This window comes from Pezoporus flaviventris, unplaced genomic scaffold, assembly GCF_033815535.1.
Source record: "Pezoporus flaviventris isolate CSIRO_AGI_PZ_B2104156 unplaced genomic scaffold, CSIRO_AGI_Pfla_v1 ptg000020l, whole genome shotgun sequence".
Lineage (NCBI taxonomy): Eukaryota > Metazoa > Chordata > Aves > Psittaciformes > Psittacidae > Pezoporus > Pezoporus flaviventris.
Genome location: NW_026892568.1, coordinates 7,377,466 through 7,390,006, shown reverse-complemented (window position 1 = coordinate 7,390,006; position 12,541 = coordinate 7,377,466). Strand labels below are relative to the sequence as shown.

The following is a 12,541-nucleotide window of genomic DNA, read 5'->3' as shown; positions in this document are numbered from 1 at the left end:
AGACAGAATTACTCTAAGCAAAATAGTTGGCTTCTTGGCAATACCGAGTATAGGTTTCTGACCTAAGTGATATGAAAATAAGGACATTTTTTGTATGCGTGTATAGTGAAAGACAAACAGTGGCTGTAAAAACACAGAACTCTTTGTGTGTGTTTTTAATGTGACTTCACTGTCCCAGTTGGTTTCTTTAGAACTGTAGATCTATGAAATCTTTTGAAATGTGAGTATCTAAGTATGTAAACTGAGAAACTTCCATCCAAATAGGGATAGGTTTTGTGGTGGAACTCAAATTTCAAACCATTACCTAAACAAGTTACCATGCACCAGTTTTCATACTATTCATTTTGTATTCTATTTTGCCTTTACAAGAAGTAATGTAGTAAATCACAATAATTACTATTGTGCTCAACTCAGTATTACATGAAAGCTTCATAGTTTTGGTTTTTTTTTGGGGGGGGAAAAGGGGGCTCTATATTATGATTTACTTTTGTAGTAAAACCCTGACAAAACATGAAAAATTTAAACCAGCTCTTGCAGCTTTCTTTGTGAAATAAGTAGTTTTGTCAATTGTCACAGACACCACCTGGGAGGGGGGACAGAACTGAGGTGAGAGGCTGTAGTAAGTTACTCTAGAAAACAGTATTTCAGTGCCCTGTTTACTGTTTAGAATGGCTGTTTAATTCCTTAGCTCTTGTCTTACTCTGAATGCCTGTCTGTAAGGCTTGATCATGCAGTCAGAAGTTCAGGAGGCAGAATGCTGCACCTAGGCAAATTATTTAAGAATATAACAGGGATGTAGCAATCTGTTTTTATTCTGAATTTTTCAGATTTAGTAGATCATCTTGTTCAAAGTTACTTCTCTTCCTTCTTTTTTTATCTTGTGGTAAAATAGGAGTAAATTTCAAATGTAACTTTTATGAGGCATGATCTGTAAGAAAGATTTATTAGTATAAAATACTATCTTAAGTGTAATGATACCTGTCATCATTTTTTCAAGATATTCTCACATTGTGTATCTTTTGGGCTTCCAAATCAAGGCTCCCAAATGAGTTTCAACAACGTGTCATGTTAAGCACATTCTCATGAGTCACTGCTGAAAGTACTGATCAGTAGATGGTAGAAGGGAAAATGCATCAAAGGAGGAATTCTAAAGGTGGGAGTAGTGGAGTTTCAGTTTGAGATTTGTAAATGAAGTGTGGGTTAGAAAGGAATGGTGAACCTGAACATGTTTTGTGGGTTGAGTGGTTACCTGTCTCAGGACAAGCCTGCTTCCTCTCTTTTCTGATGGCTCAGCAGAAGCAGTTAATACTTCATCCCATTATAATTCTAGAGAGACTCCTCACCACTACAGGAGTCAAAGCTGTGGGTAGTGAGGATTCAACAGATAAATTGGATGCTTCTGAGATCAGATAGAGCTGATAGGTGTGAGAAGTCTGGCATCTCTGCCGCCTCACTTAGATCATAAACCAATACTTTCTTCTGTACTTCCTGTGTTTATATGTAAAATTGATTGTATTTAAGATACCAAAATCAGTCTGCCTCTCAGTGATGTTTGTAATCACGCTTTACATGCAGTACTCAGTGTAGTTTTTTCTGTAGACTTGGCTTCGGGTATCTAGACAAGAAGTGTGTTTGTATGAATGTGTCTGTATTACTATTATGTATGGTGTTTGTAATAATATTATGTTTATAACAGTAAAAAAACCAAACCCCCAAACTCTGGTGAATGTGCCCTGAATTTGCAATAGGTAGAGACATTGATCAACCAGGGTATCTCATGTTGATTTATTTGATTGCTACGATTTTCTTAAAATGCCTTTTGTCAGACCCAACTAAAAGTGTGCATTATTATCAAGACTGTTTTGCATCATAAATTGCCAACATCCCTATGTGTTTGAGCAGCCAGAATCACCGTGAGTCAGTTATTCTGGACAGATGTGTACACTCCCCCAAAGTCATTTGTGTTGTTTCAGGGCAAAGTAGAGGAGGTAAGAGCAAAGGAGAGAATAAAGTTTGAATGGTGTTTAAATGACTGGAAACCTTCTGATGCTTTTAAATCGGTTTTTCTTACTCTTCATGGTTCTTTGCTATCCTATATGCTCCTTCTTGGATGGTCAGCCTTGTTGTAGACTTGTGTTTGTGAGCTTTCTTAAACAATCACTTCAAAGCAGTTCAAGTGACCTGTTTTTCAAATGAAAATGTTCTGTAACACTGAGACAAGAAGTGCCATCTTCAGTAGCAAAAAATAAGATAAAAACCTATTGTAGTAAGATCTTACTGTTGTTTTAAAAATTCATCATATGATAAACTAAACCTAGTTTTGAGTGTAGTGCAGTAGTGCTTATCTTGTGATTCAGCTGTTGATCTGGGATGACAAACTGAATCTGTACAGAGCAGCTGGGATGCTTCTTGTGCTGTTTCTAATCCCAAAATAGATAAAACTACTTGTGGATAGTGAGAGCAATATAGTTAATATATACAAATGACTTGTCTTTTTCAAAAAGGCAGCCAAAAGTGCAGGTTGCAGTAGGTGGTTCTCACAGGTGACAATGTTTCTTGTCTTTTAAGGTGCTGCTGTGTGATCTCACCACTAGGAGCTTGGACGAGATTTGAGCACCAATATCTCAACAGACAGCACTTTGGTTGTGAACTATTATACACATTAAGGCAGCTGTGGAGGTAGCAGCAGGAGTGGTTTTATGTATGTGCAGAAAATGTCACCGTTCCTGTAATTCATGTAGCTCTTATCTACCTGTACCTAAAGTAGTCCTAAATCAGCATTTTTAAAAGGCTGGTCTTACGATAAAGATTTGCGTAACTTTATCTCAAGATTTATGAATGTGGTGTAAATCGACATACAGAAATAAGGGTGGGGGTTTGGGGGTTTTGTATTTTCTTTTTAAAGCTAGCTTCCAAAAGCCATAGCCAGAAGAAGATCCTTAATCAAAATCTAAAAATGCTCTAGTGAATGTACACAGTGTTCCTGTAAGCTTTTCATAGCAAGACCGTGTGCTTATTGCGAGGTTGTGTTTCAGGGTAACAGGAACACCGGGGAGTCTGATGTGTGTTTGTAACGGGAGGCCAGGGTTCACATTTCAGCAGCACTCCTCGTGCAGCTGCTCTGCTCCCCTGTGCTCCCTCCGCATTGATTCCAGTCTCGCCACGGCCTCTGATAGCACACACACTACTGGGTGAGTCCAGGTGGTAAACTGGACATGGGAACTCATCACCTTCAAAATGGTGTTGTCATTTTTCTTCATTCCTGTCACTTCTTTCATCTGGTTTATCTCTTTTGTCATACAGACATCTGCTGGCACAACAGGAGGTGCTGTCAGGATGGGTGCTGGTGGTGATCACAGAAAGGACACTACCACTGCAAACTTGCTATTCAACTGTTGGCTAAATATTTATCTGTGATGTGAAATACCTTTTAACCTTCTAGTAATGCATAAAAGCATTCAGGGAAAACCTGATCCGGTTATTTAAACTATTATGTCAAATTATACTGGGATTTTTGGCAAATAATACTTACTTTCAGTGACAAAATTAGGAATTAGAAATAGGATATTAAGGGTATAACTTAAAATTATGAGCTTGAGTTTTTAAGAACTCAAACTAGAACAAAGAAGAAAAAAAAAAGTTTTAAACTCCCTTATTTCCAATTCTGATGTCTTTTTGGTATCAGGTCTTTGTTGTGTAAGATGGGAAAGGTGAGTTCCACAATACAGTGCAGTGTTGATGCATTTAATGCTCTAGTGAAACCATGAATTCCCAAAGAGGGGAAGTCTTGTATTTAAAAATCTGTATTAAGGATTGGAGTGTGTGTGTGTGTGAAGGATTATTAGATACAAATGTGTTCCTGTTTTGGATGTCCAGTGATTCCTTCTTCTCTCCTGCCTACCTCTATTCTAATCTTGTTATATTCAGTTATGGTTTCTGGGTGATGAATACACTGTGTGCATCTTTCTTGTGTACTAAACGCCAGCCTCAGGAATTACTGTAACTCTTCTATTGCAAATAACAGCCTTTTTGTCTTTCCTTACAAAGAAAGAAAATTACCAGAGTGAGGTTTTCAGCTGTGTTTACACTTTCAGGTTTGTGGAAAGATGGACAGAATCACAGATGTCTGATGTTCAGAAGAAGTTGAAAATCTGTGAATGGAAAATGCTATCTGTAGGAGTAATTGTAGACTGTTACTGGTGTTAATTATAGGAAGCATGTCCTTATCTGCATTTGCTTCTTTGTTTAATCAAACTAGAGGAGAAATGCAAGAATTAGAATGTGTGTATCATGTGACATTACAGAAACATGCTTTGGTTGTACAGGGGCTATTAGAATAAGAGACTTAAAAAGCCTCTGTGATGGTATGTCACCAAATGGAGTACATGTGGGTATTGTCATACTAAAGCAAACTAAATTGAAAATGCTGCCTTCCAAGCTTGTCCAACCTGAGTGGCCAAAGATCCCCCCCTTTGGAATTAAAAAAGATCAATATTTTTTATTAAAAGTTAGAAGTAAAACACACAAGAAAACCCCAACCTGCCCAAAGGTCAGTCACTGAACCAAATGTGCAAATAAAATCATTACTGGAGAGCTCTGTAACAGTAAATGACAAAGTAAATGTGTTACTTGTCATGGGTCAGTCTGCATAATTGTGCTTACATCAGTTTGGTTCCATCAAATAGCTTCTTGCTAAGTGTTTTCTGGGGAGGAAAAAAAAAAAGCCTTTATTAAGCAAAATAAAGGCAATTTGAATGAAAAGTGCCATTAGGGATGTGATGGGGAAAATACAAATGGTCCCTTGAAACTGCTTAGTTGAAAGTTAAAAATTCAGCTGAATCCGTGGAGCCTGCCAACACACTAATTAAACCACTGAGTTGTTGGCTTTGTATTAACTGAACTCTTCAAGTCATCTACCAGCACAGCCACAAGGAAATGAAAGCCGTCTGCAGTGCAGGTTTTGTGTGGCAGTTCCATTTACAGACATGCTCTAAAATTAATATTTTTATGGAGAAAAGTATCTTGCAAAATTATTTTGAATTAGAAATGTTGATGGTGATGTGTGAAAACCATCTGATTCCAAGTTGGTGCCCTTGGGAGTTGCAGCCTACTGATATTTCAGCTCTACATCTACTCACATTTTTTAGCTTTGTTTGTATCTCAGGATCCTGTTAGAAATGGCTAGATTTGTTTTTCCTTCCCCATATTTAGTTTTTATGGATGCTATATTAGCATCTTGTATTTCCAGTAGTAAACGGCAATGCTTTTGTTCTCAGTGAGCTTCAGGTTGCATAAGCAAGTTATGAATAGGTTGTAAGACCAAAAAGGTTGATGCTGTGGTACACACTATGTAGTTGATGCATGTTACAGTGTTTTCTCTAGTGCTGTAGTCCTTCCTCAGAAAGGCTGTTTTTATAATTTTATTATTGTGAGGATATATATTACCTGTATATTAATGCTTCTGTTCAGGTTAGCATTCTGTGACTTCTGCTGAGGCAACGCTATCCTTCTGTTGTTTTGGGTTTTTTTCACAAGTAACTTCATTTTCCCTGACCCATCTTTGCATCTTTCTTAGTTATTTAATACCAAGCAATGCAGAACTACATGTTGCTAACAGAAGCAACTGTACAAATTACAGTTTGTTTCAGATCACTGTTCGGTTTTGTTATAATCCAAACAGGCAGTTCTTGTTCCCTCACAAAGTGCTCTATAATAAACATCACTTGAGAACATAGGTAAGAAACTTCAAATCCTGGCCATGACAGGGCTCTTCGCTATTTTGAATATAGTCTGTTGCACCATTCATTTTCTGAAAATTAAATACAAATAGAAGAGTGTCATCAAATTAATCACAAACTAATCCAGTTAGCAAAGCAAACAGAGGTAGAGATGAGCTTTGAAGAATTTAGAGTCCTCGGAGGAGAGATTCATTCCTCTGTCAGTTGGATGTCTGTCTGTAGTTACCATCTCTGAGCATTCGTGGCTTTCTGAGCACAGACTTGGGTGGCTGTTCTCTAACATACCTTCTGTCGTGGTCCTGACTGGTGAGACTGGACTTCAGTTTTCTGCTCTGGATCTTGCTATTTCAATGACTCTGTGTTGGCCTTCCAACAGAAGGGGAACTGTTCTCCTTGTGTTGTTCTGGTTTTCCCTTAGGGACTAACCTTTACAGTGATTATTATGCGTGACCAAGGTGAAAGTTTAGAAGTGACATCTTTCTGCCTCAGTTTTCTATTTATAGTAGGTCTAAATTGTTTTTTGTTGGTGATTCATTGGAAGTTTCACTGGTTCTCAGTGTCAAAAAGATTTTGGCATTCATATTTGGACAATTTTTTTATTCCTTTTTTTTTTCCTCAAAGGTAATCTCAGAGCAGGCTGTGCTGTCCCTTCTGTAGTGCCAGACATGTGAAGATGACTCCGAATCTTGCTAAGACTCCTGTGCTGTCCTGTTAGAGATGGCTCTAGTTCTGCCCCACTTTTGGAGGCTGCTTAAACACCTCGTGGTTTGCACAGGACTCAAACACTCAAGTCCAGAACATTTGTTTGCTTTTTTTTTTCCCCCTAAATTATTCTGAAGTGCTTTTTGTTGTTGTTCATATCATTGATGTAGTCTTTTAATCTTATTCTCAACATCCAGTCTGGGAGAAAATAATCAGTTAATTCGTCCCCATCCACCTTTCTGCAGGTATGTTTTTTTTTCTCTGGCTGCCCACAGAGAAATTGGTTTACAAGAACAAACTGTTCACATCTTCCCCTGCCCAGAGGAAGTTAATGGTGTGGCTTTCCTCTCTCTCAATCTTTGAATGCTTTGATTTGTTTTGGGGAGTATATGTAAACTTATGTCAGTTTCACAGAAAAAGCAATTAAATATGACAACCCTTCTGAATATTTTGAGATACATTAGGGATATAAGAAAATCTTTTGGGCCAGGCCTGGGGCTTACTTTGTTATCTTGTCTCTGTATTCAGGAAAGAGAGATTCGCAGCCAGCTCCATCTTATGTCAGTTTTACAAATGCAACTACAGGCAAGACCAGTTTTTGCTACCTTCGGTATAAGCACAGAAAAGAGGTGGCCATTGTACTATAGGACTTCTAATAGGGATAGAAAATTTACTATTTTAACTTGTTCAGGCTTTGGCTATGTACTCAAAAATTATAGTGCTAAATACTTTATATGGATATGAAAAATAGGTCTGCTCTCCTTTTCCTTACAGGATTGTTCTTTGTGTGCTTTGAATTCTCCCAATTTTCTCACAGAAATCTTAAAATATCTTTTACGGAACATGAGGTTGTTCCCAGTGTGCTTTTGCCTTGTTACTTCGATAACTTTTATCTCTACTGAAAATAATTGCAATTTCTTAACCTTTGTGTAATAGTGTTTTCATACCTCACCATCTCAGTAACTCGTCTCTGAACTTTGCTGTACTTATCCTTTTGGACAGAGTAAGAAGTATGTCAGAGAAGATAGCATAAAGAAAAATACATTTTTTTTTTTTGTTCTCCTTGTTGTTTTGGGTTTGGGTGGGGTTTTTCTGCATATTATTGGCTGGGGGAATGGCATTGATTTAAAAAAAACTAAACCAAAAAGCCCAAACCAAAACCAAGCTGCTTTTGATAAGTTTCTCTCCTCATGAAACAACAACTCTAAATTAGAATGCTCTGTCATGAAGAAAATATTTTAGAGTTTGATTTTCTTACTGATGATTATTAGTTTATACTTGGTACTGGGTTTAATTTGCCTTTGGTTATCTGTTTCATTTAGGTTATTCACATTTCTCTCATTCCTGTCTGGTTTTGATTAATATAAATCATTTTGTCATTTACTCAGTGCCTACCCTATCTTACACTTTCCACTCCCACTTGCCTGCTGTTTTCTGCCAACCAAACTACAACTCCTGTTTTTATTGAAGTGGCATCTGCTGTGTATAATGGTACCACAGCCGTTACCTCCTTCGGATGCCTGGAACATCTCTTCCAGATAAGCTTGGACCTTGGCAGCTTGAGCTGCCTCTTTTCCTTTGCAAGGTTTAGTTTATGATACTGTATCATAACGGTATGTGATGTGGGATTGCAAAAAGGAGACTAAAACATAATTACTCTCAAAGTTAATTAAGAGTAAAACCTTTCTATCTTCGTGAATCCACCCGGTATGTTCTAGTGAGGCTGTTTCTCTACAAGAGGAGTGCTAGCCCTTGGTTTTGTGGAAGAATGAACCTCTAATGGCAAAAACCCAGGCAAATTTACTTGAAGACAAATCTTACAATAGAACTGTGCTTAAATAGGGTTATAACTGATAGCAGTAAGTACTGATTAGCAATAAAACCAGAAAGTGTTGCACCCGGTAAGGTTCAGTTTCTCTCATTATGCTTCAGGACTTCATAGTGGTAGAACTGTAGAAATGGGCAACAAAACATTAAAAATGCTTTTGAATCATCAGGTTAAGATTTTAAAACAGAAGCGTGAGGAATAATCATCAACTTACTTGGCAAAGCTCAGACTGCAGGCAGGGCTGAATTGTGAAGTAATGGGGGCTGCGTTTCCAGTTAACACAGTAGTGCTGCTGTGGCTTCTGAATATCCTTGTGTGCGACGGGGTTTAGCGCTGCTTGAGGAGCAGGCTCCTGAGGGCTTCACTTGAAGGCGAGAAGTTGTACTTTCGATGCCTGCTGTTGCTTGAAGCAAACCCCTGCCGGCTGTAGCCCTCGGTCCCTAACCGAGCCCGAGCCCCAGCCCCGCGGCAGGGCGAAGGCCTCTCCTCACACAGCTGCCTGTGCAGCCCAGGAAGCGTGCGTTCATCCCGGCACCGCGGGGTGCTGGAGCGGTCCCGGCAGCACGCCGTGCACCCTCTGTTCCTCACAGGAGCCGCTGCGGCCTCGCCGTGTTCACAGACACGCGTCGGAGGGAGCGCAGCCGCCATTACCCGCGGGGAGCGCTGGGTAAAGGGCGGGAAGCGCGCGGCTCCCCTCAGGCGGGCCGCCATCACCTGAGGCGAGCCGGCCGGAGCCGATGTCGGCGGCTCCTGCAGCACTGACTTCTTTTGTCTCCGAGGTCAATAGGCCGCTGACAAGTGGCTGCTCGAGGTCAGGTAGTTTTGCCTTCCCCAGTTCCTCCTCCATTTGGATGTGTTAGGCAGCCTTAGGAGTATTACACTTTCCGGCCTTTCAATAGACAAAAAGAAAAAAAGCCTATAAAAAATTGACTTTTGAGGTACAGCTCTTTATTTTCTCCTATTAATTTTAAAGTCACTTCAGGAATTGGCTGGGTCTGTAACTAGAGAGCTGCACACCATCCCAATAACTTCCAGTTAATACTTTGAAGTAGTTACGTGATGCTTTTGTAATGCTTCCCCTTGACCAAAATGCATTTTCGAGAAAACAAGTAAGTCCCAGTAAGAATCCCACTACGTTTTACACCCATCGTGAAAATTAAGCATGTAAAGAGCTCCAGTATGGTTTTGGAGATAACCTAAAAACGTGGTTGTATATGGCAGCATTTTTGAGGCTGTGTTGGAGGAAGTTGTTAGTGCTTATGAGGGGCTTCTCACCTATTAAATAGGAAAAGATGTGTGCTTGTCAGGTGCTGGGATATTGATAGGCGAGATCTTCATTTGGCTGTGCAGGTTTTGGGATTTGAAGTGCTTGTCTTGGTAAATTGTGTCTGAATGTTACTGAGAAGTGGTTTTGCCAATGAACTTTGTAGGGTTTTGTTTAACAAAAATCAAATCACACTGGAGGCTTGTGACGCTGCAATAAAAAGATTAGGGATAGCTTCTAATGCCTTTTAAAAGCTGTTTAATGCTGGTTGTGTCAAAGTAAGCAATTAGGGTCACTTAATCTACTTGATGATTCATCAATTTCCTCTAGTAGTATTCCATGCTTTTGGATATGGGAAAATGTGCGTCTTGAGTAGGCTGCCTCACCACTTCGTAGCCCTTGGTACAGAGCACATATATGTAATAAGAAAACCAAATAAAGAAAACTTGATTATATGACAGTTCACGGCACAAGCGGGCTGTAAATGAACACCCTTGTGTTGCTATAGCTTCAAGAAAAAAAGAACATGTCTAAAAATAAATAGTCATTTAAAGCAAATTGGTCAAATAAAGTAGTATTAATGGATTAGACCTTACACAGTCCTTATGCATTTGTGTTTAAACTAGGTCAGATTGTTTTAAGTTTAGATGATGTGCATGAGGTTTGCTTATTCTTCATTTCTGTGATGCTGCATAAGTCCATGTGGAGTGGTAACAGTGGGCTGCTTAGTTCAGATGTGGAGGGGTGCAGTGGGTGCTTTGAGACCTCATACAGTGTCAGTGGCAACTGCAGCAACTGGGTGCCTCAGACTGTTTTGGTTGGCATCCTGAAGCCCTAGTTCTGTCCTGAGTTGTTATGGTGGATGCACTGTAGGCTTAGCTTGTAGGGAAGAAAAATGTGTGGAAGAGTAGGTATGTGCTGTGCAGCTCAAAGATCAGGAACAGGGTATGTCCAAGGAATGATTTCGGGGGAACCAGGACACCCAGAACAGTGTGGGAGAGCTGTAAGTTGTTCTGCCACATCTACCTGCTCTGTCTCCTTTGCCCAGCACAGAATGGCAAGTGGGCAGGTCATAATGACCCATGACTGCACAATTTGGTGTGGTCACCAAGTGACTAAATCCACACCAATTTAGAAAAACATAGGCAGAAAGATCTCAGCTGCCCTCTTAAAAGGGATATAGTTTCTGACAATGGAATTTGGTGTTTGCTCTATGGTGTTGGCAACAGAAAAGTCAACAGACTTTCTGATGGTGTTCAGTCACTTTTTTTAGAGTAGCATACTGACGGTTGGACACTTGAAGAGTAATTTCAGTCTGTACTGCAAAGCTGTTCAGCATTCTGTGTCAATAGCTGTGTTCTCTTATGCTGTTCCATCATGAAAAGAACAGGAAGGTGTACCAGGTTCATGCATTTAGTACTGGATGTTATTAATATATTAACACAAATTAACAAAGTTGTGATTCACATAATGTAAAATGTTATGGTTGTGTTAATACCTTGAACTTCTGCAAACTGAGCAGCCATGAGAGTGGTGGGAAGTGCTGCTGGCCAGATGGGAATTCACCTGGATGCTCTCCCAATCTGCTGCTTTCTCTCTCCCTGCAGGCGCAGGGAGGTTTTACAAGATGGAAATCCATGGGTAACTTTCAGCTGGTGTAACCTTCAGGATCCCGAACTGGTTGATAGCGAAGCAGGCACAACATTTCTATAGTTGCGGTGGAGCCAAGGGATAAAAAAAAGCTGCGAATCAGGGAGTCATAACTAGCTTTCTGATGCTCCACATTTTCTGTGCCAAACATATGTTGGGATAGAAGAAAGTCTGATTCTAAATACCAAAGTGTGGGCAAGATTTAACGAAAGTTTTCTGTAAAAGCAACCAAAGCTCTAAACTGTTGCTATATTTTGCTGCATGCAGTGTGCATATGTGATTGTATAAATGGACTTACCCAGTACAGAATTGTGTTGTAGCTGCTGATAAGACGTGCTGTTACAAACCCAAGGGTAGAAATCTGGTTTGCCATAACTCTGCAGGTAGCAGGCATCGTGTTCTGTTCTTAGGCATACATAAAATATTTCTACAGATCTGCTGACTCAAATGTGCAAAACCAAAGGTTTGAATTCTAAATGTACTACTGGATCTTTGCTAGCAAGTTGATTGGTTTTGTGTGAAGCATAAAAATGGTTTTAAAGATGATCTTCAGTTCCTGCAGAGCACTGAATAAAAGATTTAAATGTATTCTGAATTACTAAATAACAGCTTCAGTGCTGTAAAAAAGCCCAAATTAGCAACAAATAACCCTTCTAAACATAAAGTGTTTAAGAATACAGTAAGGCTATCTGGGCCTTTGAAGTGTTTGCAGGGTTTATATTTGTGTGTATATATATATATATATATATATATATATATATATATACAAAAAAGTGTTTTAGCACCATCTCCACACTTTATAGCCAGAAGTGTTTCTCAGTTTTTACCTCTCCCTTCTGACAGGATGCCTGGTCCTTGTGACAGCCAGAGTGGGGCACGGAGGCAGTGCGGGGAGGCTTGGAGCAGGTAAAGTGTTCTGCTTCTGAATGCTACGTTTGACAGCTGAGTACAGTACACGTGTTTTGTGGCAGCGTGTTCAGGTGGAAGGCAGGGGTGTGGGTTCTGACCGGTTTTCCCGCGGTGCTTTCTCTTGTGACTGGGGGCAGAGGGCTGGGTGGCCGCACCACGGAGTGCCGGTTTGTTTTCCTTGCTCTTTGTGCCCCAGTTCCTGTGAGGAAGCGAGAACTAAAGCCAAGTGAGGTGTGAGCACTGACTTACCTGAAACTTCTAAATGTAAAGATTAGTACTTGTTTTACGGATGTTGCAAATCTAGCTGGGGAGTCACCTCCAGCTCTTAGCTAAACCGTGGGAGTCTATCCCATGCTCATGATGTGTCAGAACTCTTTTATTCTCCTGCGGTGTTTGGCGGCTATACTTGAGCAGTTATCAAGCGTTTTCCGGGTTCATCTCACCCCAGCC

The 12,541-nt window shown here is 40.0% G+C and overlaps 1 protein-coding gene across 3 annotated transcripts in view; it reads left to right on the top strand.

Annotated features, from left to right (window-relative positions):
- The window catches only part of FOXK2 (forkhead box K2), a 71,612-nt gene that overhangs the window by 11,123 nt on the left and 47,948 nt on the right, over positions 1–12,541 (top strand). For 2 of the 3 annotated variants that reach the window (XM_061455604.1, XM_061455605.1), the window contains one exon: positions 12,026–12,088. The exons of the other annotated variant lie outside the window; for it this stretch is intronic. In XM_061455604.1, the coding sequence (XP_061311588.1) occupies positions 12,026–12,088 (63 nt within the window). The remainder of the gene's footprint in view (positions 1–12,025; positions 12,089–12,541) is intronic. 3 annotated transcript variants of the gene reach the window in all.